The sequence below is a fragment of the Molothrus ater genome, chromosome 23, assembly GCF_012460135.2.
Source record: "Molothrus ater isolate BHLD 08-10-18 breed brown headed cowbird chromosome 23, BPBGC_Mater_1.1, whole genome shotgun sequence".
Taxonomy (NCBI): Eukaryota; Metazoa; Chordata; class Aves; order Passeriformes; family Icteridae; genus Molothrus; species Molothrus ater.
The window spans coordinates 976,759-1,004,758 of NC_050500.2; the positions used below are offsets into that span (position 1 = coordinate 976,759).

Consider the following 28,000-nt stretch of genomic DNA (forward strand, 5'->3'; position numbering starts at 1 on the left):
GTCCAATCCCCAAGAACAATAACTGCAGCAGCATGCAGGGGCATTCATTGCACAGTGACTCAGATGGCAGGCGGCCACCTCCTGAATCACTCACACCACTTCCTGCAGCAGCTCCTAGGTGGTCCTTGGAGGTATCCCATGCAATATGGCTTGCTGAATTTATGACAATCCACGGCTTTGCAGCTTGAGCAGTATTGCTACAAACCAGTCTTTTTGTCCGGAAATACTGAAAAATTTTACATCTCAAAGGGGCACTACCGGGTCAGATTTGTCCAAAGGGTTGTTCTTGGAATGAGAACTGAAATGAACAGAATTGTATTTCTCAGGTTTATTTCGGTAAACAAATGAGTCTTTAAAAAGCAAACAGACATTCCCAGGAGTGACTGAAACAAATCACAGAATCACAGAATGGGTTAGGTTGGAAAAGACTTCTGAGATCTCCGAGTCCATCCTGCGACAGAACACCACCACGCCACCCGGAGCATGGCACAAAGCGCATTCCCCGAACACCTCTGGGCACGGAGACTCCGCCACCTCCCTGGGCAGCCCCTTCCCGTGCCCGATCCCCCTTTTTGAGGAGAAATGCGGAACTCTGGGGGGCTGTGCGGACACCGAGGATGGAGCCGCCACCGAGTGCCCGGAGATCCCCAGCGCCACGCCCGGGGCTGCCCGCTACTGCCAGCCGTGCCTGGAGCGAGGGTGGCAGAACGGCACCGAGCAGCGCAGATTGCACACAGAAACGGGCTGGAGTAGCACAACAGCCCGGAGCAGCCCGGATTGCACACAGAAACGGGCTGGAGTAGCACAACAGCCCGGAACAGCCCGGATCTCACACAGAAACGGGCTGGAGTAGCAGAACAGCCCGGAACAGCCCGGATCTCACACAGAAACGGTGCCGCCTGCGGGCCGGGGATGGGCACAGGGGCCGCCGCTGCGGGGCTGTCGCTGTGCCCCGCGATCGCGAACTCCGCCGGCGGCAGCGCCCCGGATCCGCTCCGTTCCCAGCCCCGCCGCTCCCCGGCCCCGCTCCGTTCCCGGCCCGGCTCTGCAGCTTCCCCCGCCGGTCCCGCGCCGTTCCCGGCCCCGCTCTCAGCCCGGCCCCGCCCGCCGCCGGCGCTGCCCGGGCGGAGCGGCCGCGCCCCGGGCCGGGCCGGGGGCGGAGCGGGGCCGCGCCGGGCGCTATTTGGGCCATGTGATGCCGGCCCGGCCCCGCTGGGCGCGCCGGGAGCAGCGGGCGCGGGGCTCGGCCTGCCCGGGCACGGCACGGCACGGCACGGCACGGAGCGGGGCCATGGTCCGGCGGGCAGCCCGGGCACGGTAGGAGCGGGGGGCGGGCGGTGCGGGGCGGCTCCGCGGCCTCTCCGCGCTCGGTGCCCGCCGAGCCGAGCGGGGCCGGGCAGGGCCCGCGGGCGGTGCCAGCTGCGGAGCCGGGGCGAGGCCGAGCGCCGGCCGCAGCCCTGCCGGGCCCGGTGCTGGCAGCGGGGAGCGGCCCCGGTGATGGGGCGAAGGGCCCCGGGGGTTCCGATGGTGTTGTGATGGGCGCCGGTGATGGGCTGGGGGCACTGATGGGGTGCTGGCCCCGGTGATGGGGTGCTGGCCCCGGGGGGCCCCGGTGATGGGGTGCTGGCCCCGGTGATGGGGTGCTGGCCCCGGTGATGGGGTGCTGGCCCCGGGGGCCCCGGTGATGGGGTGCTGGCCCCGGGGCTCCGCAGCCGCGCCGGGGATGCCGCGGGAGGGGCGGCTGCCGTTGCCCGGTGCCGTGTGCGGGCTCCCACAGCAAACACCGATAACCGGAGCGGTTCGCTCGGTAGGACAGCGGGGTTGTTCCTTCAGGGTCGGGAAATTACCGCGGGGGCTCCGGAGCACGCCTTACCAGGTCTGGTTACTGTGTCTCTTTGCCTACTACATAAACCTCTGCGAATTCAACGGGGACTTACATAATCCTCTATCTGGAGGACCTAGGCTGTTGTTAAAAGGTCAGTCTTGCTGTAGCCTCCTGCTGGACTGTGCCGTGTTTTGTCCTTATTCCCTGGCTAAAGAGGGCAGCCGGGGTGCCTGGTGGCCATGCCTGATTCAAAAACTGTCAATTGTGTGAGCCGTGGCTCGAGATAAGGAAGTTTACAACATGATTGTAAAAATGGGAGTTGCTCCTTGGAGACAGATCACCTCTTTATTTTTTTTTTTTTTTCCATGACAGCGATGCAGGATGGCTCAATGAACCTTTTGTCCCAGGAGTGATCTGTGTCTTTCCCACCCCTCTAACATCTGATTTCTACACCAGATGCAGCGTTGCAAAGCTCAGTAGCACAGACAGCTCAGTCTTGCTGGTGTACGTTGGCTGCTGCATCACCAGGACCAAACTGTGCAGAGCCTCCAGGGCCTCACAGTGAGAGTGGGATGGTCAGAGGGGCTCTCCCAGCCTGCAAGGAAGGATATTTCCGTGGTGAGTTAATAAGGGAACAGCCAGGAATGCCACAGAGCCGTGCTGCTGTTTACAGAAGTGGAGGAGCATCTTCCCTGAGCTGCCCTGTCCCTCCCTGCCCTGTCACCCTGCTGGCCCTGCCGAGGCTCTCAGTACTGGTGCTGATGGATGCATAAAGCAGCAATTTGCTCCTCACCCCCCTCAGAGGCAGGGGATGAGCTGCAGCAGTGTATTCCTCAGGGGATGTTGGGCTGTTGCAGTGCAGCAGCCCTCGCAGGCTCTCTCCTCTGCTCAGGAGGTTACTGAAGTGCACTCTGATGTGCTTTGGGGCTTGTTTGTAAACTGCTGCTGGATGCTGCTGGGACGTGGGCTGGTGTTCCAGGAACTGGCCAGCTGCTACGTGCTGTGTTTGTGTGCAGCCCCTCGCTGCTGCTGGAGCTGGGGAATGGCCCCTGCTTGTTGCTCTCCTGTCTCTGCATTGGTTTTTTCCCCTGGACCCTATTTCCTTTCCTCAGAAAAAGTGAAAGCAGTCTGCAAGGTCTGCTTGTCTTGTGAGGGCTAATTAAGAATTCATTAAGTTCCTGGAATTAAAAATCTGTAGCTGATGAGCCAGTGAGGACACTGTGCCAGGGTTTGGGACTGAGTGCAGACAGTGCTGACAGACAATACTCCAAGTCACAATGTGGCTTTTGAAGAATATAAGATGTGGGATGGAGTATGTCCTGTGGCTCTCTGAGGTTTGTGTCTTGGTCAGATTTTGTGGCTGATGCCTCTGCATACATTGGAATTGGCATCTGATGGGCTCTGAGAGGCCAGGGCAAGTGGTGGCTGTAATTTTGGGCTTTAGTACGCTTGTATTTACTGAGCCTGGAGTCACCCAGGGCTGAGGATTAACTGGGGCTGGCAGGGAGCACCAGTGAGCTGATTTCAGCTGGGCTGAGCTTCTCCTCATGTCCTGTGGCAGGAGCCTTGTTCATGCATTAGCTGGCAGAGCAGCTCAGCACATCAGCAGTGAGGAGCAGCTGACAGCCCTGCCCGAGCTCTGAGCTTCCCAAACCTGGTGTCTGTGGCTGCCTGTGGAGCTGCTGCCCCACTCCTTTGTGTCTCCAGGTGTGTGATGGAGCTCATGCCCACAGCTTGCCCTGCCAAGTCACGAGTCAGACACCAGTTGCTCTCAGACAAAGCTCTGTGATGCCTGCAGAGTCAAAGTGAGTAAGTGTCTGGTACCAGACTGCAGTCACTGGGTTCCTTTGCTGGTGGCCTTTGCAGAATGAGCTCATGTCAAGGTGTTGACTCACTTTCAGTTACTGCTCTGCTCTGGAAAACAAAGAAATCTTCCCTTGAGTTGCTCCATGTGAGTAATTGGTGTAGCTGCCTCTGTTTCCGTGAATAATTGCTGGGGGAAGAGTGCAGTTGTCCTTAACAAAGATGGGATGTGGGCTACAGGTGATGGCCAAATACTCTCTGCTGAGTGTGAGAAAATACAGCTGAAAAATAATAGTTTCCAAGCACATGGTGGGGAAAATGTGCCACTGTTAATTGTGTTTTCCCAGGGACTACTAAAACATCCATTCCCTTTTAACTCTGTACTGCTCTGACCTTAATGGTAATGCTTTGGAAACTCCTGGGATAAAGTAAATTGGTCTGTGGCATTGGTCAGAAAGTTCTCTTGCAGACTAAGTGGTTTTTACAGGAAAAAGAAAAATCCTCCTTCTGGGTGTTAATTTGGTGCAGGAACTGCCTTTATCTGTAGCTCTGGGGTGGCACGAGCTGCCTGAACTCTGGAGTGTTTGAGGGAAGGAGATAGAAAAGAAATTTCCCTGGTGAGATGGGTTTGGTGTGGGCTGTGTGGAGGTGGTGGGGAAGGCACTGACAGAAGCCTGGGTGCAGCATGAGCCGTGTCCTGCTGCCAGTGAAGCTGAGTCAGCTGTGCCAGCCCTGGGGCTGCAGGCTGCCCTGGCAGAGCCCTCGGGGCTGTAGGAACACTTTGGCTCTTGAGGAAAGAGGAGAGGGCAGGAGGGCGTCCTGGAGCACAGGGAGGAGCAGTGTGAGTGCTGCTGCTGGGGACAGCTGTGTCACATCTGTCCTGCCTGGCACTGCTCTGAGTGCCCTGAGCTGTGCAGGGCAGCTGGTGCCAAGCTGGCAGTGAGTGTGTGTGCCCCAGGGAGCGTGGTTGGAGGGATGAGGGCTGCAGGCTGCTCCTTCCTCATCCCCTCCATGTGTGGCCCTGCTGCCACCGCTCCCTGGGCACTCCCAGAGCATCCAGGGAGTGTTTCCCTGCTGGCTGGGCTGGGCTGGATGCCAATGCCAGGCTTTATTTATGGGCTCTGCCATGTGGCTCGTCCTGGCAGTGGGGTGGAAAAGGTGGGAAATGTGCTCTCTGTGCACAGTGAGGGGCTGGGGCTGGCAAGGCATGGGCTTGCCAGTGTCCATGTGGAAGATGCCTTGTCACCCTCCCTTCTGGTTTTGTGTTGTACTTAGCAGCATTGCAGGTCAGGTTCAGAGTCCTTTGGGTTAGCATCTTTTCCTCATTTAATACAGAAACAGCCACGTGTCTTTGCCTTAGCTTTTTTCCTTAATGCTGGAGGGCCTTGTCCACTGATATTTCCTCGTCTCGTGGCTTTGTGAGTTTTCTTCTGTTCTAGAACATGGGAAGACAGACTTCAAGATGAAGCAGTGCTGCTGCTGTGTAACAGTACAACTTCCCCTGGGAGGAGAAAGTGACACATTTCTTTGTTCTCTTACAAAGCTTTCTCTTTAAGGAGAAAGCTTTTTACTTAAAACAAACAAACAAAAGGACCCCAACAACCAGCACCATCTGCCAGATACCAGAGTGAGAGCCATTGAGAGCTTTGGGGCAGAAGGTGGTGATGTCTGAATGGAGTTACCAAACATGGGCTTTTTCTTTTCGCCTGGAAGGGGAATTTGATGAAGCTCCTAAGTCAGAGCAGCTGTGTGGATGTTAGCTTCAAACTGCTTTCTTTGGAGAGCTGGTATGTTATCAAGGCAGGAATCTGTCCTGAGGAGATCCCAGATGGGGCCTTGACACCATAAATGTACAAAGGCACTCAGTTGCACAAAAACTGCAGAAACAACTTCGTTCTGAAGAACGTGAGCCACGGATGGTGGAGTGCCAAGAAAAGCAAGCAAGGGGTAAGGCCAGGCAGTTCTCTACATGAGAAGGCTACATTGGTCTCAGATGTTTAGAAATTCTTGGTGCAAACTTCTGCAAGCTTCTCCGTGGATAAATTCTGGTTTGAATGGCCTCTTGTAACTGAAAATCTACTTAATGCAGACGTGTGAAAAATGCCTGCATCCTGGCTATAGTGTTTGGAGGTTAGTAGCAGGCCCTGGAGTTTGCCAAAGTGAGGTTCTTGCCCTGATGCCCCAATTCATTGCTGGTGGCAGGTCAGGCCCCTGGCCCTGTGCTGCAGGGAGAGCAGCATTGCTGCTCAGTGAGAGGAGAACGAGAATGGCTCCTGAAATGCTTCCACACAGCAGCCTGTGCTGCTTCCTGCTGAGACTGGGGGTGCTGGGTGTGAGGGGCTGTGCTGTGCTGGCAGCAGCTCCGCCTGGAGCTGAATCTCCCTTGATATTCAGTCACCCTTGAGTCTCCCTTGATTGTCAGTGCCATTTTAAGGCTGAACCATCACGTTTACACGTGGGCAGGGAGGGAGGGGCTGCTTTGTCCCACACTAATCCCAGGGCAGTCCTGCATCTGGGGTCTGAAGGCTCAGGAGGTGCCCGTGTAAAGGAACACCCAGAGCTGTGTGAGCAGCTGGTGAGGGGTGAGCTGAGCTGGGAGGGCTCCTGTCCCCGGTTCCTGTAAACTCCAACAGCTGCAGAGGAAACCTGCTGACCCTTGTGCTGAGAAGGGCTGTGGGGCTGTGTGCATCCAGAAAGTACCTGGCTTGATGCCTGTGGGCAGGAAATGGAGATGCTTGGACTCTCTGTTCCGGGCTCGTGTGACAGGCGTGAGCTGCTGCAGGCTGTGCTGTCCCCTCTGTCAGGGCTCTGAGCACTGGCTGCCCTGCCTGGTGTCCCCACGGTGTCACTGCCGTGTTCTGGGGCTGTGCATGGGGCACACTGCGCACTTCAGCTGGAACAGGCTGGAGCTGGGGGTGGGAGGGAATCAAACTATTGAATATTAACCTACAGTGAGCCAGTGTGATGGTGTTCACAGGGGTCTCAGGCTGAGGGAAGAGACAAGGATTTGACTCTATGTTTCAGAAGGCTTGATTTATTATTTTATTACATATATTACATTAAAGCTATACTAAAAGAAGAGAAGAAAGGATTTCATCAGAAGGCTGGCTAAGAATAGAAAAAGAAGGAATGATAACAAAGGCTTGTGGCTCAGACTCTGTCCAAGCCAGCTGGGCTGTGATTGGCCATTAATTAGAAACATCCAAGATGGGCTAATCAAAGATCCACCTGTTGCATCCCACAGCAGCAGATAACCATTGTTTGCATTTTGTTCCTGAGGCCTCTCAGCTTCTCAGGAGGAAAAATCCTAAGGAAAGGATTTTCCATAAAAGATGTCTGCGACAAGCCAGGGTGATGCTTCCCTCTGTTATTCCCCTGTTCCTCACCTCACAGCATTCTGGGGTGCTGTGCTTCCCTCTGGCAGGGATCAGAGGGCAGCTGGGAGCGGTGCCAGGCTCAGAGCTGGCTCTGGGGCTGATTCAGGCACATGCACCTCCCAGCCCCTGCCAGCACAGCACGGTCTGCAGGGCAGGAGGCTGCACACATGTGCAGTCCTGATTGCACAGGATATTGCTGCGGGGTTAGCAGAGTGCCACGCTGGCCTGCCAAGGTGCAGAAGTTAAAAAGGGGCAGCTAATCTCAGCTAACCTGCTGCTGTGAGCTTGGGTGGTGGTGAGAATCTGGGGAGTGGAGACAGACCAGCACCAAACTTTGCTTCTGGGGTTCCAGGCTGTGCGTTTGACTTGCTGGAGGTTGAGATGGGGAGAGGAAAAAGGGCAAGGTGTGTATCTTATGTTTTTTAATGGATCAGTGACTGAGCTCCATCCTGGGACTTGGACACTCTCATTTCTTGATAGCTGCCTTAGTTAATTGATCTTCAGGTGATCCACTCAAGGACCAACAAGCTGCTAAATAGCTGGGTTTTTTAAAGTGTGTCAAGGAGCAGCTTTGGAAGGAATGGAGAGCTTTCACTCAGCTGTTTCACTGGCACTTGGTGCTCCTGGCCCTCTGGCCAGCAGGGTGTCAGGTGCCTGCAGGTGCTGCCTCTGGTGAGATTTTGAAGGGGCAGGTCCTGTGTGCCCACAGTGCCCACACAGGTCCAAGTCTGCACTTGTGCCATGAGTAACAATCACGTTAAATCCCAGCCTTTATCTGGGTAATCTGATAGAGCCTGGTGTGACACGGAACTGGATTTGCAGGAGGCACAGCTCTGTGTGTCAACACTTCCAGAGGGAGGGGACGCCTGGGGAGATTGCCTGGAAGGAGCAGTGCCCACATCTGCAGGGAGGATTGTGTAATTGCCCTCTGCAGAGCAGGGCACTGCTGTGCTGGGTCCCCCCAGGATGGCAGAGGCCTCCAGTGCTTGCCAGTGAGTCTGCTGCTGGGCTTTGGTCACTCTGGGAGGGAGTCTGTGCTCCTGGTGCACTCCACTTGGTGTGTGTGTGTGTGTGCATTTGCACACTTGGTGTGTGTGTGTGTGTATTTGCACACTTGGTGTGTGTGTGTGTGTATTTGCACACTTGGTGTGTGTGTGTGTGTGCATTTGCACACTTGGTGTTTGTATTTCTCCTGTAAGCACCCCCTCTGTATTTCCTGCAAAAGGGAATCCAGCTGTGGCTCAGGGGGTCCCTTCCATCTCTGCCCCCAGGTGTAGGGATGTGGCTCCTGGGCCATGCTGGTGTTCCCTTCCAGGCAGAGCAGCTCAGCCTCCGGCTGTGGCACAGCCCCATGGCAGCACAGCATCCCTGGGTTAAACAGAATTTCCACTGGCTGCACCTGGGACGTGGCAGCAGCCCCTGGCTGAGCTGAGCAGGTCAGGCTTTAGGCCAGAGGTGTGCAAGGCTTTTGGGATGCACCTAGGAACAGGCAAGAGCAGAATGAGGCAAATGTCTTATCCTCCGCTGTACTGATTTCTGGGATAAATATAGCAATGCTTTTCTGTTCAAATGGAGGAGAATTGCAGGTTTTGGTAAGAAATCAGAATTGAGTGGCTCCTGGAGCTTTAGATAGAAGAGATTTCTTGGTGCAGGTGGGCTCTGGAGAGCAGTGTGCTGTGTATTAGGGCTGAGGACAAACCCCCCTGTGTGTTTAAGATGGGAGAATGGGGCTGAAGCTTACAGTCACTCAGGTGGAGAGGAAGGTGTTACAACCAGCACTTGTTCAGAGGCATGTGCTCTTATGTTATTTGGATTAGGCTGTCTTCAAACTTGGCAAAAGCACCACCCAATCCTCAGTCTAGACTGGCTCTGAAAGAATCCTTGGCCTCATGGGAATCTCCATTTCAAGGTGCACAGCAGGGATTGCATTGGCACAAAACCCTTCTCAACAGGAAAATGTTCAGTGTGCTCTCAAACCTTGTTTTGGCACACCTGAGAGGACCACAGAAGGAGGCTGTGCAGAAATGGGGTCGGAGCCAGGCTTGTGGTGCCAGGTGTAATCCTGGGGTCCAGGTGGACAGAGCTGATGGCCCAGCAGGGACAAGGTGGCTTTGCAGGGCCCTCTGTGGAACCCTGTTTTGCCTAGAGGGTCACAGAAGAGCTGGGCAGCCCAATCACCTGTGCTTAGATGGGTTTCTCCAGCGTGAATAGCTCCACAGCCAGCTCTGTCCATCCTGGCTGGGAACTCCTAGGGATTGGTGTTACCTGGGGAGGTTCAGGTGATGCTTCCATTGAAAGTCAGCAGTAGCAGTGTGATGAGCTGACTGCAGGAATAAAACCTCAAGGTGAGTTTAGTCTGGTGGGAGGTTTTAATGGAGGAAAAGGCTGTTGGATGTGGCGTCTTTGTTTGATGTTCCAGACGTTGGATATTCCAGACAGTTTACATCTGTCCTGTGTTTGGGAGGTTGTGGTGCACGGGCTGCTGGGTGGCAGTGGCTCTCTCACTGCTTTCAAACTGGTGTTTGCACACAGCAAATCTTGGCCAAGCCATCCAGGCTGCTCCAAAGGAGGAATCAGAACCTCAGCAGCAGCCAAGAAACAGCTGAACATACTTTGAGACTGAGCAGCCCAGAAAAGACAGAAGCCTGCACTGGAGACAGCATAGCTGCCTTATCTCTGCTGTTCTTGATCTCTACATTTGAAAAAGCAAGGCAGCTTCTCTTCTGCTTGTTGCTGAGTGTGTTGAGTGCATCTTGCTTCAGAACAGATCTCTTGCCTGTTTCTACAAGGCTGCTTCATCCCTGTTTCTTAACTTCTATTAATCTGTCTCAACCCTGGTTTTCTGACTGGAAACTTTCCATTGATGTCATGGGAGCTCTCTGTGGCCCACATCAAATAGCTGGGTTCACCAGGAATTAAGTGACTCTACAAATGTTTATGTTAAACACTTATTTGGAAGGCATGTTGACTGATGAGGACCTGTGGTGGCTGTGGTATGTAGGGAGGATAGGTTGGCTGTACAGCCTTTGTCTTGCCTTTGAAGGCTGGAAGTGCAGGCAGCTGTTGAGTGCCCGGATAAGGGCTCAGGAGTGTTTCATCACTGACTCCTGCACTGCAGAGGTCTCTCTGTGGATCACCCTCATGGAAAGGATGGCCAAGTCTGGATAGTCACAGCAGAAAGCTGTTGGCATAATTACAGGTATGGAATTTTGTTGCTTGAGAGGGGAAAGCCACAGTTTAGTCTGCTGAGGAGCCCTAGGGAGGGAAGGAGGGACATGTGTGTTCTTCAGACCCTGCTTACTCAGGCTCCTGGTGGTGTCAGAGGGTTTGGAAGGTGGGAACAGAGGGGATAAAAACCACCCTAGCATTCCCTGTCACCAGCCCAGAGCTCAGCTGCTGAGCAGTGGCTGGCTCCCTCCTCCCCTGCAGGACACGGTGCTCACTGGAGGTGGTGAGGAAGCCACTTTAAATATCACTTCATTTACAGAGTTCAAGCTTGTGAAGCTGTTGCTTAGGAGTGAAATTCTGAGTGTGTCCCAATAAGACTGAGGGGCAAATTTCACCCCTTGCCACTTGAAGTAGTATTGCAGCTACTGTGAGCAACGCTGCAGTGCATGTCCTGGTCACTTGTTTTGGCAAAAACATTTGTTCTGCATTACCACAACTGCTATTTCCAGGAAAAAGTTGCTCTGGGATATCTGGCCACCTTACAGTGCAGATGTCCTCTGAAAGCAGCATGTGCATTCCTGCAGCCACGGTTTGTATAATGTGCTTTTATCCTCCTCTCTTTTTGGTGCACTCTGCACTTGCGAATATGATTTGTCTGGTTGAGCTTTTACAGGGATAAAGCTTCAAGCAGGCAAGCTAGAAAGGATCTCAAAATTGCTGCTTTGTGGAGTCTTTTGGTGGATGATTTAGGAAGCCAGCCAAAGCTTTTGGGTCACCCTGCCTGTCTCAGAGCACCACAGCCATTTCCAGGGACCCTTCCAGGTGATGGGGAAAGCAGAACCTTGCATCACTGAGTCTGTGCTCACTGTCAGCTCCAGTGAGATGTGCAGTGTCTCTTCCTAATTATGGGATGTCCCAGGTCAATTATAGCTAAACACAGAGCCCAACCATGTCATTAAACTTTTTTGGCTTATGACAAGTCAGAAATCCAGCATCATCCCGGCATGCTCTGCTCTGGGGAGTTGCTGAGTGTGTTCCAGTAAAGCTGGCAGTGCGAGCAGTCTCTTGTGCAATCTGTCTGCCAGGAATATCCTCTTAGTTCAGCACTTGGGAGCTGCTGGGCCATCCCTGCTTGTGGAGTGTGCTCCTGGACAGGGAGGGCTCCCCTTCCCCAGCCTGTGCTGGAGTGCTTGGCCGAATGCTGACAAATGTCTGGGCACTGCTCTGCTCCGTGTTCACCCAGCTCGTCCCTTGGGTTGTTGCTCCCGTGTTGGAGTTGCAGAGCTGCTGGCAGCCGCCTCGGGAGCGGGAGGTGAGCAGCACCTCTTGGGGAGCTGGCAGCAGGCTGGGTCAGGCAGGGTGCCCTGGGCACGGGGATTCTCCCTGCCCGACATTCCAAAGGCTTTCAAGGAGCTTCCCACACTCCCTGCCGCTCAGAGCAGGCTGGGGATCCGTGCTTCGCTCCTTGCACTGCGCAGGGATGGTGCTGATGGAGCCTGGGCAGGAGCAGGCTGTGCTGGGCAGAGCACAACTGTCACTGCTGTTTGCTGGGCTCTGCCTCAGTGCCCAGACACCCTGGAGCTGCTCTGCCATGGGCTCAGAGCTTCCTTCTGCTGTGGGAGCCCTCTGGGAAGCTCTGCACACCTGGGGGAGGGAGAAGCAGCTGGAGGCTGAAGCAGGGATGTTGTGGACTTGAGCAAGCCAAGGTCTGGGTGACCCTGGTATAGCAAGCTTGGATTTGTCTGGGCTCCTCACCTCAACTGGCTGCTGCAGTGATTGGAGAAGAGAAATTGCATCTTCTGGCTATGTTGTTGGATTTGGAAAGGGTTTTTCCACAGCTTTTGTTATGTTTAAGGGTGGTTGTTGTTCCCAGATTAAACTTGAATAGAAAACATAAGGCTGCTGCCAGCTTTCTGTCACAGACACCTTTTATCTTGCATTCATCTCTTCCAAGCAGATGCTGCTTTCATTTCTTCTACTTTTTTTTTTTTTTTTTTTTTTTTTTTTTTTTTTTTTTTTTTTTTGCTACAAGACTAAAATTAACAGCCCTTTGATGCAGGGGAAGAAGCTGTATTTCAAAGCAAAGTTAACTTTGATAATAATAAAACTGCTGGTTTTATCTTGGAGGTAATTCCGTGTTCCTTGGAGACAAATGTGAGAGCTGGGAGCTCCTGAGCCCTGCTTGCTGTGACAGGTGAAGGTGCAGGTCCGTCCTCCCCTGGGAGCACCAGAGGGTCCCTCTGGGCTGGGAGGTGCAGGTGGAGCTGAGCAGCCTGAGGGGAGGCTGCAGTGCAGGTGGGAAAGGAGGTGTCAGACACTGGTGCCATGCGCAGGCTGTGTGCAGGATGTTCTCCTCACAGGGGCAGTTTCAGGGGTGCTAACCACAGCCCGAGGTGTGGAGGGACTGGGGGAGCAGAGTCCTCCAGGTAGCAGTCTGTGTCCAGAGCTGTTCCTGCCTCCAAAGACTTGTCCTGAGCATCAGCTCCGTGTGAGCATCCAGATTTTGGCTTTCATCTTTTCCGCTTTGAAAGAGCAGCCCTGTTCCTGCAGTGCTTCCTAGAGGTGCCGTGAGGGCTGACACTGGGAGAGGACACTGAGGACAGACAGGGCTGAGCCCCAGCCTTGCTCCTGTACCAGGGATGGAGAATTCCTAAGCCCAGGCTGTGGGGTGGCCAGGGCAGGCAGAGAAGATGCTGTTGTCATCATTCAGCCCATGACAGGAACTGTCTGATGCAGCAGGGGCACATCTGCTGTGCAGGGCATGGCCCAGGATCTCATTTCAGAGCAGGGCCAGGGAAATACCTGCTGGAACTCACCTTGGGAGGTGGCTTTGCCTCTGGGCAGCTGCTGGAGGCACTGCAGAATCTGGCAGGCTCTGGGGCTCTTGCCTTAAAGAACCTGTGAGGAGCCCCTGCTCTGGGTGCATTGCAGGGTGGTGACTTCTGAAAACATCCTTGTGCTAAGTGAACAGAATGGTTTCCTAAACAGTATGAAAAAAGTCACTTCCTCAGTGACTCAGCTGTCTCCTCTTGTGAGGCTTTTGTCCTCAGTGGTGACACCCTCAGACTCTACAGACCTCAGGATAGGAAGAACCTGAACCTGCAGTTCAAAGGGTGAAAGATCCACTGGGGTCTTCACACACAAGGGTGCAACCTCAGCCCTGTTCTTCAGCACTTGGGAAGCCCAGGATGGAGAGATCTGGGTAAATGTTACAGAGGAATGCTGTGTTTTTCCATGTGCCAAGGTAAGGCAATAAGGCATGTGAACTGATCAATGGCTGTGTTGCTTAGAGTAATTTGCTGTGTGGTGTGAAGGCACTAACAGCTGGGACAAGGGGTTGAATTCACTTGTTTAGGATTGATTTGACCTGAGGATGAACACAAAATTCAACCTGAAACTGGCTGGTTAAGGAACTGGAGTGACTTGGACAGGGAGGAAGATGCTTAACCCCAAGTATGAGAAGTTTTGGAACAGGTTGCCCAGAGGGTGGGCAGGCTCTGCTTTCGAGGGTTTACAGGAGTAAACTGGTGAGAGAGAATAAGATTGGAGTGCCAGGGAAGCAGGGATGGAGCATAACCTCAGTTGTGCACCACGAGGCCCTGGTTTTGCTGAATGTGCTGCTCTGGCCTCTGAACCAGAGCAGCACCCAGCTCCTGGTGCTGTGGGACTCTCTTGGAGGGAGCAGAGACTCCCTTGCAATGGGCCAGGATTTGTTTGTTCCCAGTGCACGGCCCAGGTTTCAGCGGTGCTGTCTCTGCAGTGAGGAGCAGTACCAGACACTTGCACAACTTCCCCTGTGGCTGGGATGTATTTGATGTAAATACATGTGCTGCAGCTTCAGACACAATAAACCTACTTGGGAGTAACAGGCTGAGTAATCTGGTGCTTGGCAGCTGCTCTGCTGTGGGGATTTTTGCTTTACTGTTAGCAGTGCTTGTGACATCCTTAAATGAAAAAAGGAAGAGACAGTAACTGAACAACTTCATATTAGAATAGCTCAAGCTCCAGCTGCTTACCTGAGAGGAGGGGTCCTGCTGGGTCTGTGGCTCCTGACACTGATGTTGGGTTGCCTTTAGGAGCAGGGATTGACTCCTCACACTCCACTGTGGGTGTTTTCAATCCATCTGTCTGGGAAATGCTCTGCCCTGCTGTCACCTGGGAAGGGACACAGGGGAGTTCTGGTAGGTTGCTGCTGAGAACGTGGGTTTCTGTTAAAAAATTAATAATGAACTGTTTTTAGGGGAGAGCAGTGCCTTGTCATGCAGGGTTTTGTTCTGATGGGTTGGTGGTGGTGTTGGCCACAGCCAAAAAAGTGCTTTTGATACAGGAGTGGAAACTCTGGGCACAGGTTTCATCAACCATCATTCTTTCCACCCACTGCTCCCCTCATTATCAGACAAAACTCATGAATCCAGATAGTTAAACAGAGGTGAGGGATGGACAGTGGGCAGTGTAGGCTGCAGATTAAGTGGGGAAATAACAAAAAGCAGGGAGTTGTTGTGCAAGAGGGTGGCTTGTTCTGGATTATGTGGGGTTCTTTAATGCAAATAGTGCAGAACATAAACATTTACTGTTTAAAATTCACGGTGGCTTAATTGTGGAGGAAATGCCTCTCTAAATGCAGCCTATCCAGTGCTGCAGGGAAAACCATGCAGCCAGCAGGGCAGTTGGACCAGGCCTTCCAGCTGCTGCTGGGTTATAACACTGGGGGTTGTGTTTGCAATGTGCCAGGCACAGATTCCAGCCTTTAGAGGGTTGTGAGGCTTCTTCTGGAAGCAGGGCTTGTGTGCAAGGTCTCCATAACACAGGGAAAATCAGGTGAAGGTACAGAGGTGCAAGGAAGGTGAGCCTGTGGATATGAGTCTCTGCCTGTGACCTTTCCTCCTGCTGTGCTTATGTGACTTATTTGTGGTGGTTTTTAGTCTGCAAGCAGGTTGTAGACACATCTCTTGGGTGCAGCCAAGGAAGTTGGGAGTGTGGGAAGTCTGTGCCTTCCCCACCGTGCTCAGGTGCTGCTCAGACTGAGCTTCCTGCTCTTCCCTCCAGAGGAATCTCTGGAGTGCAGCCCCGTGGCACAAAGCTGGGCTCAACACCTCTCATGAGCATCATCAGTGTGCCCCTGCAGGGCCTGTCCCCAGCCCTGCACTGCCAGCAGGGGTGGCTCAGTTCAGTGGGAGCTGTCACCCAGGGGATGCTCTGCAGGGTACATGGCTGGCACCTGGGCAGGTGACAGTGTGCACTGCCAGCAGGGATGGCTCAGTTCAGTGGGCATTGTCACCTGGGAGCCTCAGGGAATGAATGCCTGCACTGCAGGGTGGCCTGGCTGGCACCTGGGCAGGTGACAGTGTGCACTGCCAGCAGGGATGGCATTGTCACCTGGGAGCCTCAGGGGATGCTCTGCAGGGTACATGGCTGGCACCTGGGCAGGTGACAGTGTGCACTGCCAGCAGGGATGGCTCAGTTCAGTGGGCATTGTCACCTGGGAGCCTCAGGGAATGAATGCCTGCACTGCAGGGTGGCCTGGCTGGCACCTGGGCAGGTGACAAGCTCTGCTGTGGCACCAGCACGGTTCAGGTGCTGCTGTACCTGGAAGCCCAGTCCATCAGGTCACTGGTGTGCCTGTAAAGCCTTGTCCAGCCCAGGCTGGCTGCAGGCAGGTATTCTGGAGCAGCAGGAAGTGAAGAGCAGCAAAGGGGAGAGAACATCATAATTGCTGCAGACAAATGACTGCAATCTGCCTGTGAGGAGCTGTTTTAAAGAGTCCTGATTTGTGCCTGGGCTTTAACAGGCAGTTGACATTCATGAGTTACCTTACCCAGAGCTGGAAGGAGCCTAATGACCTTTGAAACATCCACTAAACTTCCTCTGTGAGGAAAAGCAGCCCGAGTTCCCTTGTTTCATTTAAAGAAATGCAGAAATGCCTTTTCTCTGCAACCAAAATTGCTGTTTGTGACCTGCCTTCAATGGGAGAGAAGATCTCTGGCACAAACTTCTGGAACTCCTTCTGAGTTGCTTCCATCATTACAAATACTTTGCAAAGTGAGCTCTCTCCTGTTGCTTAGAGTTATTTTCTGCCAGATTATGCAGCATTGTAGTTCACAGGAACTGGCTGGGTAGGTAGACAGTGGAAATTTGTTTAAGTGTCTAGCAAGTGGCTTGGTTGAGGATGGGTGGTGGTTATGGCTTCAGCTTTTCATTGACTGAGACGTGCTGCTGTGAGTAACCTCAGAGCTCTGTTCTGGAGAGCCAGACACTGGAGGGATGGGTGAGAGGGCATTGCTAAAACAGGCAGAAATCTTCAGCAGAGCTGCCTGAAGAGTGCCAGAACCAGACCCTGAAGGGATGGGGTGGGAGGGCATTGCCAAAACAGGCAGGAATTGTCAGCAGAACTGCCTGAACTGTGCCAGAGCCAGACACTGGAGGGATGAGGTGAGAGGGCATTGCCAAAACAGGCAGAAATCTTCATCAGAGCTGCCTGGGTGGTGCCAGGGTGAGGAGGAGAGGAGCTGCCCCTGTGGCTGCAGGTCCTGGCAGTGTGGGCAGTGCCCTGTCCTGCCTTCCCTGGTGGGCTCAGGGTGGGCTCCCTGTGCCAGCAGAGCCCTGGGGTGGCTGGGGCTCTGTGCTGTGGGGCCCTCCCAGCCCAGGTCAGCACTGCCAACCCCCAGGGACCTGTTCTCCTGACACCTCTCCAGCACAGGGGCCTGTCAGGGGGCTCAGAATGCTCTGCTGGAGCATTTTGCTGTCTGTGGGACACGTGCCCCCTTCCCTGGCTCTTCCTTGCCCGAGCTCTCTGCTCTGTGGCTGCAGTTTCACTTTCTGAGGAGGCTGCAGAGCCCTGCCAGCAGCTGAACCTGCTGAGCCAAGCTGCTGCTGCTCCTCAGGGGCTGGGGGCTGAGCAGGTTGGCCCTGTGGCATCCATCCTTCCCCACGAGTGAGGCTGCCAAAACCAGCAAGGGCTGCCTGCCCAGTGCTGATCCCAGTTCCAGCGCTCCACGCTCACCTGGCCGTGCTGCTGCTGCTGTTGTTCTGTCACCTCTGCTGGAGCTGCCTGGGCTCTGCCAGCACAGCTCTGGGGAGCTCAGCAGCCCAGGTGAGGCTGCCTTTGCCCAGGGTTTGGTCAGGGGTGGGAAGGTGCTGAGGCCAGGATGCTCTGAAGCGATTGCATCAGTGCTGGGCCAGGTGTGAGAGCCCTCGTGGGCCAGGTGTGACAGTGTGACAGCCCTGCTCCACCCAGGCCAGGTGTGACAGTGTCAGTGTCACAGCCCTCCTGGGCCAGGTTCTGCAGCAGGCACAGACACACACTGCAGCTCACCTGCTGTGTTCCAGGTGCTCAGAACTAACAGCAGGGAAAATGGGGTGTCCTGGCTCTTTGGGGCTGAGCTCTGGTGCTGTTAGAGGCTCCTTTCCTCTTCACCCCTCCTAAGATGGGCTGTAGCATTGCTGACCCACCTTGGCTTTTAGCTTGAATATCTCTGATCAAGGGGTCTGCTCTCAGCCCAGGGAGGGGAAATCCCTGGTGTGGGAGCAGTTCTGAGGAAGGGAAGGCGTTGTGGAGGGTGTTTGTGGGCTTTCTGACTGTGCACATTCCTACCTGCCAGCAGAATGGGAGCTGTGGGGCTCCTTTGGCTTGCAGGGTTGACATTCAGCCCAAGAAAATTAACCAAGTTTTCCTTATGCTTTTCTAGTGAAATCATAGAAACCTGAGCAAAACTACAGTGGGTTTCTCAGTCTCATTCACTGGTGCTGTCTGGGATCCTTTGGTTCAGCTTCTAGAGCTGTTAGCAAGTCACTGACCATGTGCAGTAATGTATATAATTTCCTTTTCTTTCTGCTGAGGTGTCTCTAGGGCAGGGCTCTGATTCATTGTCTGCAGAGCAGCCAGAGCCTGTGAGGTGTGTAAAGGTTTGGCCTCTTATCTGTACAAGTACACCTAATGAATTTATGGGAAGGAGATAAAGCCACAGTAAACTGACTTGAAGAAATAAAGTAAAAGTGGATCAGGAATGAAGGAGCTGAGGATCCTTCGTGTGTTCCTGTTGTTGGTGCTGCCACAGACAGTTGTCCTGTAGGTGCAGAGCAAGGGAGGGACAAACTCTGTGAGGGACCTGAGCTTCTGAGCAGCAGAGAGGAGCTGGAACCAGCTCTGCCCTGCCACAGGCAGTGGCTTGCTTGCAGAGCTCTGTTCTCCCTATTTAACAGCAGGATTTCCCTTCCATTTCAATGTCTCTGCTGTCTCCTGCCCTGATCTATTTGCAGCAAGCAGTTGTTTTGGAGCCTGGCATTTCCTTCTAGCGTGGCGAAGTGACAGCCTGCTCTGAACACCTAAATGGAAGGGAGAGCTGATTCTCACTGAAAATAGCAGGGAATCCTTTTCTCTGAGGCACCCTTAGAATTTCACTCCCTGGTTTTTAAGCCCATGATGTTAACAATAGAACTGGCAATAGCCTGGGAGCAGGAGTGCATCCTGGGGATGAGCTGGTGTTGGCAAAGCAGAGCAGAGTTGCAGCAAGCCTGAGCTGTTGATAAGACTGATAAAAGCACTTTCAGTGTTTACATTTTACTTAAACCTGTAGCAGCTCAGAGGTTTTGAAGCAGCTCATTCCCCAGCCTATCTTCTCATTTATGGCTGGCTGTGGAGCTGCCCAGGGCATTAATCCATTAATTTCACTGGATAAGCCTTTCTGTCTCCCTCCTGCTGCAGGAATGTGCCTGCATTGTCTTGTGCATGCAGAGGCTTTTCCTTTTAGGAGGTGAGGGCATGGTTGTGCTCCTGGCTGCAGGGCAAGGTGCCACTGTGCAGTGCCAGACCGGGCTGGGGCCAGGAGCAGCAGAGCCAGCTGTGGGCAGGGATTATTGCCTTGCCCCAACAAGGAGCTTCAATCCTGGCATGGGCTGGCTGTACCTGCCCTGCTCTCACTCTCACCCACCCTCTGCTTCAATCTCTTCCCTTTCTTCACCCCTTTCTCTTTATTCTGGCCATTGTCTGTCATCTGCAGTGAGCAGTGCCTGGGAAAGGCTCCTGAGCAGTGCAGGTGCTGAGTGGTGCCTGCGTTTGGGATCTTCTGGGCAGAGCAGGCACTCAGGGCTCTCTGCCCCTGCTCTCTCTCTGGGGTGATTCCCTTTCCCTCCCTGCTGCAGCAGCCTCAGAGAAATATGATGAAGCTTATGCTGGCAAAAGGCAAAAAGCCACAGTGAACAAGGCATTGTTTTGCTAATGAAGAGCGCAGTTGTATTCCCTCACTTCTGCTGAGTGTTTTGTGCTTCAAAGAGTTCTGCACTCCTGCAGTCTGCTTTGTTTTGGTTCTTGTTTCCTATACTGTGTTCTCACATGTACTGCACAGGAAATCTCTGCCTCTCCTCCCTCCGCCAATGTTTTGTTCCCTTATCCTAATCAAAATTCCAGCAGCTGGATTTGCCTCTGGACTCCCACGTGTGCCGTGCCAGTCCCTTGCTGACAGCTTTTGTCCGTGTGCCTCGGGCCTTGGAATGCCAGGGAATTTCACCTGGTGCTGCTGCCTGGGCTTCATCCCAGCTGAGCAAAGAGCCTGCACTGAACCTTTTCCAAAATCACTTTGGGTCAGCTTTAATGTGCCTCTCCCAGGGAAGCTCAGCTGATGTCTGCTTTGGTTTGCTCTTGGGATCCCTTGGTTGGAGATGCTGCTGTCCCTTGTCGCCTGGGGGGCTCTGATCCATGGAAATTCATGGGGCACAGCAGCTCAGCCATGAGCTGTGGCAGGAGGATGCCCTGCCATCCCCTGCTGCCCTCCCTCAGCTGGTTCTGCTGTTATTGCTTTCTTCAGCTGGTGACCAGCTGGCTTACACAGTCCAGGATTTGTCTGGATGTTGTGGATGGCATTTATTTCACTTCCAGGATGTGTGGTGGTCATCTCAGCAGCTGATAACATGGCTGGAGCCTATTTAAATGGCATCTTCTGTCTCAGTGCCCAACATCTGAGGTCCCTGAATAGTTTGAAATATCTGTACTGCAGCCTGTGCACTGGGATGTGACTTTAAAAAAAACTCAGGCATTTTCCTCTCTATTCATGATCTTTAAAAAAAGTGGGTAAGGAAAGAAAAAATAGTCTTGTCTTTTGTTACTTAAGAATTGGGATTTAGCTCACTGTTCCAATGGCATACCTTGGCAGGAAAAGACTGTGGGGAAGCTGCTGAATTCACCCCTAACCCAGAACACAGTGAGCCCTCCCTGTTCACCTTCTTGCTGAAGCCTTGCTGATGTCCAGTAATCTTATTTTTAAACCAGATCTGATTCATGCTCTATTTTCTATGCCAGATGAGGTCCTTGGTTGTGAGTAAATGTTGTGACTGTAGCTGGCAGGAGCGCTGCATGATTGCCTCACTTCAGGAAATGTTAAAATAACACTTTTTTTTCTTAGAAAGCTCGTTTGCACCCCTCCCACTTCTAATTCTCCTAATAGCTGCCCCCAGTTTGGCAGCTGTGTGACAGAGGGCTGTTTGTGTTGCTGAGTGAGAGCAGAGACACTGGAGTGGATGCAGTGCTGGAGGAGAGGTGCACAGAGTGAGCAGGGACCTCTGGCCAAGCTGGCTTAAACCTCTCAGAGGTTTCTCTGCAATCTGGAAGGAAAACGGCTCAACTGTGGGAAGGATCTTGCTCCTCCCCCTGGACTCTGCAGCTGAAGCTGGGGATTTTTTTCCCTCTTGGAGAAGAGAAGCTGCTCACTTGGGACGAGCCCGGCAAAGGTTTATCTGCCCTTGGCTGCAGGGGTTTGGAGGGGCCGGAGCTGCTGGGATGAGGGTGCCCCAGCAGCTTTGGTCTGCTGCTCTGGACTTGCAGCCAGGCCCCCGAGGTACTCAGCACAGCTTTAGCTGCAGGGAAGCGTCTCCCCAGCCCTGCACCCGTGGCCAGCTGATGTGTGCACCCCTCCTGGCTGGTGGAAGGGAAGCACACCTTGTTGGGATAAACAGATGAATGCAGTGCTCTGTGAGTGTGGCACACAGGGCTGAGTGTGCTAATGTTTAACTCGTCTCTTGTTTTTCTTTCCATCCATTAGGCAATCCTGAGTGGTGCACATCTGGACGAAGCCTCCTGGCAGCCTTTCCTGCGGGGCTGGATGACAGCAGGAGCTGCCAGGTAACTCGATGAGCCTGTGAGGAGGCCAGCCATGGGTCAGAAGGTCACGGGGGGGATAAAGACTGTGGACATGAGGGACCCTGTGTACCGGCCGCTGAAGCAGGAGCTGCAGGGGCTGGACTACAGCAAGCCCACGCGGCTGGACCTGCTGCTGGACATGCCCCCCGTGTCCTACGAGGTGCAGCTGCTGCACTCGTGGAACAACGACGACCGCTCGCTCAACGTGTTCGTCAAGGAGGACGACAAGCTCATGTTCCACCGGCACCCGGTGGCGCAGAGCACGGACGCCATCCGCGGCAAGGTGGGCTACACGCGGGGGCTGCACGTCTGGCAGATCACCTGGGCCATGCGCCAGCGCGGCACCCACGCCGTCGTGGGGGTGGCCACGGCCGAGGCGCCCCTGCACTCCGTGGGCTACACCACCCTCGTGGGCAACAACCACGAGTCCTGGGGCTGGGACCTGGGCCGCAACAGACTCTACCACGACGGCAAGAACCAGCCCAGCAAAACCTACCCCGCCTTCCTGGAGCCCGACGAGACCTTCATCGTGCCCGACTCCTTCCTGGTGGTGCTGGACATGGACGATGGCACCCTGAGCTTCATCGTGGACGGGCAGTACATGGGGGTGGCCTTCCGAGGGCTCAAGGGCAAAAAGCTGTACCCGGTGGTGAGCGCCGTGTGGGGCCACTGCGAGATCCGCATGTGCTACTTGAACGGACTGGACCGTGAGTATGAGCCCTGCAGCCCTGCAGCACTGCCCTGCCCGCCCTGCCCTGCCCTGCAGCACTGCCCTGCCCTGCAGCACTGCCCTGCCCTGCAGCACTGCCCTGACTGCCCTGCAGCACTGCCCTGCCCTGCAGCACTGCCCTGCCCTGCCCTGCAGCACTGCCCTGCCCTGCAGCACTGCCCTGCAGCACTGCCCTGCAGCACTGCCCTGCAGCCCTGCCCTGCCCGCCCTGCAGCACTGCCCTGCCGGGCCATCCTGGGCCATCCCGGGCCATCCCGGGCCATCCTGGGCAGGGTTCTCCTCTTCCTGCAGGGGAGGGGTGTGACCGTGTTCACAGGGGTCCGAGGATGAGGGAAGGGATGAGGATCTGACTCCATGTTTCAGAAGGCTTGATTTATTGTTTTATGATATATATTATATTAAAACTATACTAAAAAAATAGAAAAAAAGATTTTATTAGAAAGTTAACTAAGATTAAAAAAAAAAAGAATGATAAGAAAAGCTGACTGTGATTAGCTATTAATTAGAAACAACTCTATGAGACTAATCACAGATTCACTTGTTGCATTCCACAGCAGCAGATAACCATTGTTTACATTTGGTTCTTGAGGCTTCTCAGCTTCTCAAGGGGAAAAATCTTAAAGAAAAGATTTTTCATAAAAGATGTCTGTGACAGGGGAGGGTTTGTGTCAGCAGCAGCACTGCTGGGTGCAGCTGTGAGCCCTCCATGGAACGTGCAGCTCTGGGCCCTTGATGGGTGCAGCTCTGAGTGAGTCCCCCATGGAAAGTGCACAGAGTCCGTCTGTCTGCACACCTGTGCTGTCACCAGGGCACTCTGCAGGGAGCAGGCAGGGCTGGGGAGGTGCTGTGGTGGCAGGAGGTGATGCCAGTTGTCCAGCTGGAGATGGGAAACCTTGTGTTGCTGCCAGAAGAGCAGCAGGAACGTTCTTCTGACAGTTGCATTACTGGCACTGCAATCCTGGTGTCTCTCTACAGAAAACAGTCTCTGGGACAATCCCCTTCCTTCAAGGGGATGTTTAAAATCCCTTGCAGGCAAGAACAGGGACAGATCTTCCCCTCTAAGAGAAAATGGGAATGTTTTCCATCTTTCAGAAGGGTGGCTCACTCCCCTGCCTCTCTCAGAGCAGGGTGTGCTCGTTTCTAGCAGGGGCTGGGTGCTGTTGTCAGCCCAGCTCACATGCCAGCCCTTTTACTAACCAGGCAGATCAATCTCTAGCTAAGCTTAGTAATAAATTTGGCTGTCCAAATGTGCTAAAGTCTGTTATCTCTCATAGTCAGAAGTTCCCATGGGGCCAGACTGTGACTCAGTCTTCTGGGTAGGGTGGAGGAGAGAGGTGAAGGATGTGGATAAAAATCTGGATTTATGTCACTAGTGAAATAAATTTGGCAGTATTGGTATGGAGAGCAGTTTCCCCTGCATTCCAGAGCAGTGTCTGCTCGAGGGCTCTTGTGTTTGTGCTAGGGGTGTCCAGCACTGGCAAACCCTGAGTGCCACAGAGCTGCAACCAGAGAACTGAGCTGTCAGAGTGACCAGGAGAGCCTTGCAAAGGGGCAGGAGCAAAATGTGCAAGTGCTTTGGGAAACTCACTTCCACTCTGCCAGAGCAAGCAGAGAGCTCTTGGCAGAGCCCTTTCTCACCCAAAGAAAGCCCAGCTCTTCCTGCCACAGCAGCTTCGAGGGTGGCAGCAGCTCCAGGATCCAGGTTCTGCTGCAGGGCCCGAGCCAAGCCCTGCAGCTCCAGTCCAAGGCAGGGAGTGTGGAGCTGCTGGCACAGAGCTGCTGGAGCAGGGAAGGGCCACCTCCAGGCTGGAGCTGTGGTGTGAGCTCTGGGCTGAGCAGTGAATCGTGGGCAGCAGGCCAGCAGGGATGGGATGCTGTTCTGGCACAGGCAGAAAGAAGGTGTCTGGCTCTGAGCACTTGGGAGCACTCAATGCAGCACTGTCCAGGGATTGTGGTGCTTGTGAATGGAAGGAGGTCAGCTCTGTGTGTGTGTGTGTGTGCTTTCTCTGCTGCTCTGCTCACCCTGGGATGGCAGTGCAGAATAGGTGAGGACAGACCCGAGTCTCTGTGGAAGAGCCTCTCCTTTAGAGGCCACTGAACTGAAATGTGATTGTCCTGTGAGTACCTAAAGGCTCTGGGGGTGAGGCCCCTGGTGCTGGGGGTGCTGGCTGGGCAGTGCCTCTGTCCCAGCTGTCCCTGTGCAGGGCAGGCAGAACTGGGGCAGACTCTGAATGCAGACCCTGGGTCTGTGCCCCAGTGCTCAGAATGAGCTGCCCTGGGCAGTGCCAGGGAGTGCTGCCAGGGCTCTGTGCAGTGTCCCAGGCAGGGCACAGAGCAGCAGTGTGTCTGTCCCTGAGCAGGGGCAGCAGGGACCCTGGCATGGGGGAGCAGCACACGGGGCAGGGCTGGCTGCAGCCTGGTGGCACAGGACAGGTGGCACAGGACAGCACTGGGGAGTGCTGGGCTTGGCAAGCTGTGTGAGCGCTCAGGTTCGTGTGGTGTGGAGCTGGAAGCATCTACCAAAGCTATGGCAACTGCAGCTTCTGAGCCAAGCTCACCTGTGGGTGCTTTCAGGTGTCTGCGAGCAAAGGAAGCTACCTAGTGGTGCAGCAGAGCCCTCAGGCCATGGAAGGATGGCATTTATCTGCTTTGGGATGTGTCAGCCCTGGCTGGGGCAGGAGGAGCCCCTCAGGCCTGAGCAGTGTCAGGGTGAGCTCTGACAGGCTCAGCAGTGAGCAGCTCATGTGATTTTTCCTCCTCTGGCTTTGACCTCAGTCCCCTCTGTGCTGTGAGTGACTCCTCAGCAGCCAAAGGCCCCGTGTGCCATTCCTGAAAAACTTGTATTATCTTGTTCAGGGGTTTAAGTACAGGATGCAGAAAAAGATAGCCAAGGGCTTGTATCCTTCCTGGCTCTGTGACACGGGAGGGACTGCTCTGCTGGGAAGTGTCAGGGTGCAAAGCTTTGACAGATGGCTCTGCTTTCCTTGGGAGCTGTGCAGTACAAATGAGGGGCTGACAGCTGTTCCCCTCCTGTGTGAGATAAATCATGCTGCTTTCAGGGTACCCAGACCCCCGAGGCTCTGGCTGCTGTCGCCTTTTCCTGCAGTGACTCTACAGAAGTCTCTGGGTACTGCAGCGAGAGGCATGAGCTGGAAGATGTGTTCTGACTGGAACTGCAGAGGAGGAACTTGCAGCTGCTGTTGTGGGGTTGTTCCATTCACACACGGGCTGGAGTGGCCTGCGGACACCTCGTGCCCTGCTGGAGTGCTTGGGGGCTGGAGCTGTGAATGGCTGAGGTGCTGCACCCCTGCCAGGGGCTCAGAGCTCCTGGGGGTTACAGGCAGCAGGGTGAGGGTGCACCTTGGGCCAGGCATTCAGTGCTCCCAGGGTTTACAAGCAGCAGGGTGTGTGTGAGTGTGCACCTTGTGCCAGGCATTCAGTGCTCCTGCTCAGAGTTCCCAGGGTTTACAAGCAGCAGGGTGAGGGTGTGAGGGTGCCCCTCGTGCCAGGTGTTCAGAGTTCTCTGGGGGTTTACAAGCAGCAGGGTGGGTGTGCACCTTGTGCCAGGCATTCAGTGCTCCCTGGGGTGTACAAGCTGCAGGGTGAGGGTGTGAGTGTGCCCCTCATTCCAGTGCTCCTGCTCAGCGTTTCTCTGGGGGTTTACAAGCAGCAGGGTGAGGGTGTGAGTGTGCACCTTGTGCCAGGGGTTCAGTGTTCCCAGGGTTTACAAGCAGCAGGGTGGGTGTGCCCCTTGTGCCAGGCATTCAGTGCTCCTGCTCAGAGTTTCTCTGGGGGTGTACAAGCTGCAGGGTGAGGGTGTGAGTGTGCCCCTCATTCCAGTGCTCCTGCTCAGAGTTTCTCTGGGGGTGTACAAGCTGCAGGGTGAGCGGGTGAGGCTGCTCCCCCTGGACAGGGCTGGTAATGTCTCTGCTCTCTCTCCCCAGCTGAGCCCCTGCCTCTGATGGACTTGTGCCGGCGGGCGGTGAGGCTTGCCCTGGGCAAGGACAGACTGGCTGAGATCCCCACGCTGCCCCTGCCAGCCTCCCTCAAGAGTTACCTGCTCTACCAATGACCGTCAGCTCCAGGACAGAGGTGGATGGAGCCGCCCTAGGCCCTGCCCTGCTGGAACTGCCTGGCCAGAGGATGGATTCCTGCATTCCTGCATTCCTGCCACTGCTGCAGCCCCCGGTGCCTCCCGGGCAGCCCTGGCTCACAGCTGAGTGCTCTCTGCTCCTTGGGAGTCCCTTCCCCAGCACACTGGCCAGAGGAACATTGACAGAGCTCTGTGCTCCCCTCTCCTCCTGGGAAAAGGCTGTGCTGCCTCTCTGGGCTCCAGGGGAATGGTTCTTCTGTACCAGCCAAAGGGAAGGATGGTGAGAAAAGAATAATGATAAATGTAAGAATTCGAACAAGATCTGAGGAAGAGGAGGCATTAGGAATAGAAATGTCAAGACCACGTCCTGAGAATGGAAAGGCTCAGGATGGCCAGCGGAGTTGGAAAGAGTCTGGAGTACCATAAAGAATTAATTGATGAGTTTTTAAAAGCCAAAAAATAAAAAGTACAACCCCAAGCCCTGAAACACCAAAACCAAGAGCCCTTCCTCCACCAGGACACTTCTGAACTTGGAGAAGGTGGTTGTGTTGCTGATGTCTGTGTCTGTGCTGGGATTCTCACCTTGCTCTGTTGCTGTTTGACAGGTGGTGACTCCTGCTGCCTTGTTTAGCACCAGTGCTCATCCTGCTCCCCGCTCTGCCCTGCCTCCTCCCCGGGGCTCTCACGGCTGATTTTGCAGTCAGGCTGTGTCCCCACCCTCCTCCTCCCTGACTGAGAGCTGCACCTTTGCTCTGGGGCCCCTGAGCTGTCACACATCTGTCACACATCTGTCACAGCTGCAGCTCCTGTCCCCTGAGCTCTGCCCCATGCTCCGCCCTCAGAGAAACCTCCATGTTCACTAATGGCACTGCCAGGGAATTCTCTCCTTGATAAGCTGCTTAAATCCACCCGGGCCAGGCTCACTTCTGTCCCAGACCGCCCTAATCCCCCTTAAGTCTGCAGCAGGAGGGGCTCTCTGCCCTCTGTCCCAGAGCAGGGGGCACAGGGGGCTCCAGCAGCAGCCCCAGGGCTCAGACAGGCCAGGGGGGATCTTCAGGCACAGCAGGAGGAAACTGAACCTCTCCAGAGCTGGGGAGCAGGAGAGAGCTGCAATAAACAGGACAAGCAATTCAGGCAAAATCAGCACATCCCAAATAGATCCTCAGTAGCCAGGTAAAGAGGTGACACTCCTTTGTTAGCAGGAGCTGCTCTCTTGACCTCTCCACAGGTTACTATGCTGCCTTTCTGGGGTTATTTTGCACATTTCTTTGTGTTTTTTTTCCTTGAAAAATGTTTGTGTGATTGTTTTGTTTTTGCTTTTGAGTTATCCCCTCAGTTTTGTGTAGGTACAAATGAGTTTAGTTGTTGAAAATGTTAATATATATATGTGGGGTGTATGTATAAGAACATGTTTTAAACAGCTGCTGTAGGGTACATTTTTGAAAATAAACTACTTGCATAGTATATTTTTTAAAGCACAGAGTTGGTGCCAAGACTGGGTGGGGTGTGATGTGCCCCTTTTTTATTCTAATATTATATGAGGTTTTTCTTTCAACGTAGGGGTTTGTACTAGTTTCTGTTGCAGGGTGGGACACAAAATTCAGTGTGTGGAGCCCTGCTTGGTTGCCTTCAACTTGAACCAGTGTCTTCCAGAACTCCAGGGAAGAAGCTGTGTTCTCCCTACTTCTGCTGCCCTTTGTGCTCCCTCATTTCCATCTCTCCTCACTTCACCAGGACATGACTCTGTACAGTTTAAAATCCTTTCTATTTTATGACTGTAGATAGCACTCAGTAACCTAATAAACTTTATTAAATATTACCTGGTGGTGGGTTTTATTTGCATGAATTGATCAGATTTCTTTGTGCTGTGTTTCTG

At 54.1% G+C, this 28,000-nt stretch overlaps 1 protein-coding gene across 3 annotated transcripts; it reads left to right on the forward strand.

The window, feature by feature from the left end:
• Window positions 1-1,211: 1,211 nt before the first annotated feature.
• Window positions 1,212-27,943, forward strand: SPSB1 (splA/ryanodine receptor domain and SOCS box containing 1). Of its 3 annotated transcripts, none has more exons than XM_036396385.2 (3): window positions 1,212-1,317; window positions 21,204-22,008; window positions 25,976-27,943. In XM_036396385.2, exons 2-3 carry the CDS (start codon window positions 21,315-21,317, stop codon window positions 26,101-26,103), a joined length of 822 nt encoding a protein of 273 aa, XP_036252278.1. In that variant the 5' UTR covers window positions 1,212-1,317; window positions 21,204-21,314; the 3' UTR covers window positions 26,104-27,943. The 3 variants fall into 3 exon arrangements, with proteins under 3 accessions (XP_036252278.1, XP_036252277.1, XP_036252279.1); XM_036396384.2 differs by lacking the exon at window positions 1,212-1,317 and adding an exon at window positions 1,788-2,443; XM_036396386.1 differs by lacking the exon at window positions 1,212-1,317 and adding an exon at window positions 19,462-20,999.
• The last annotated feature ends 57 nt before the right edge of the window (window positions 27,944-28,000 follow it).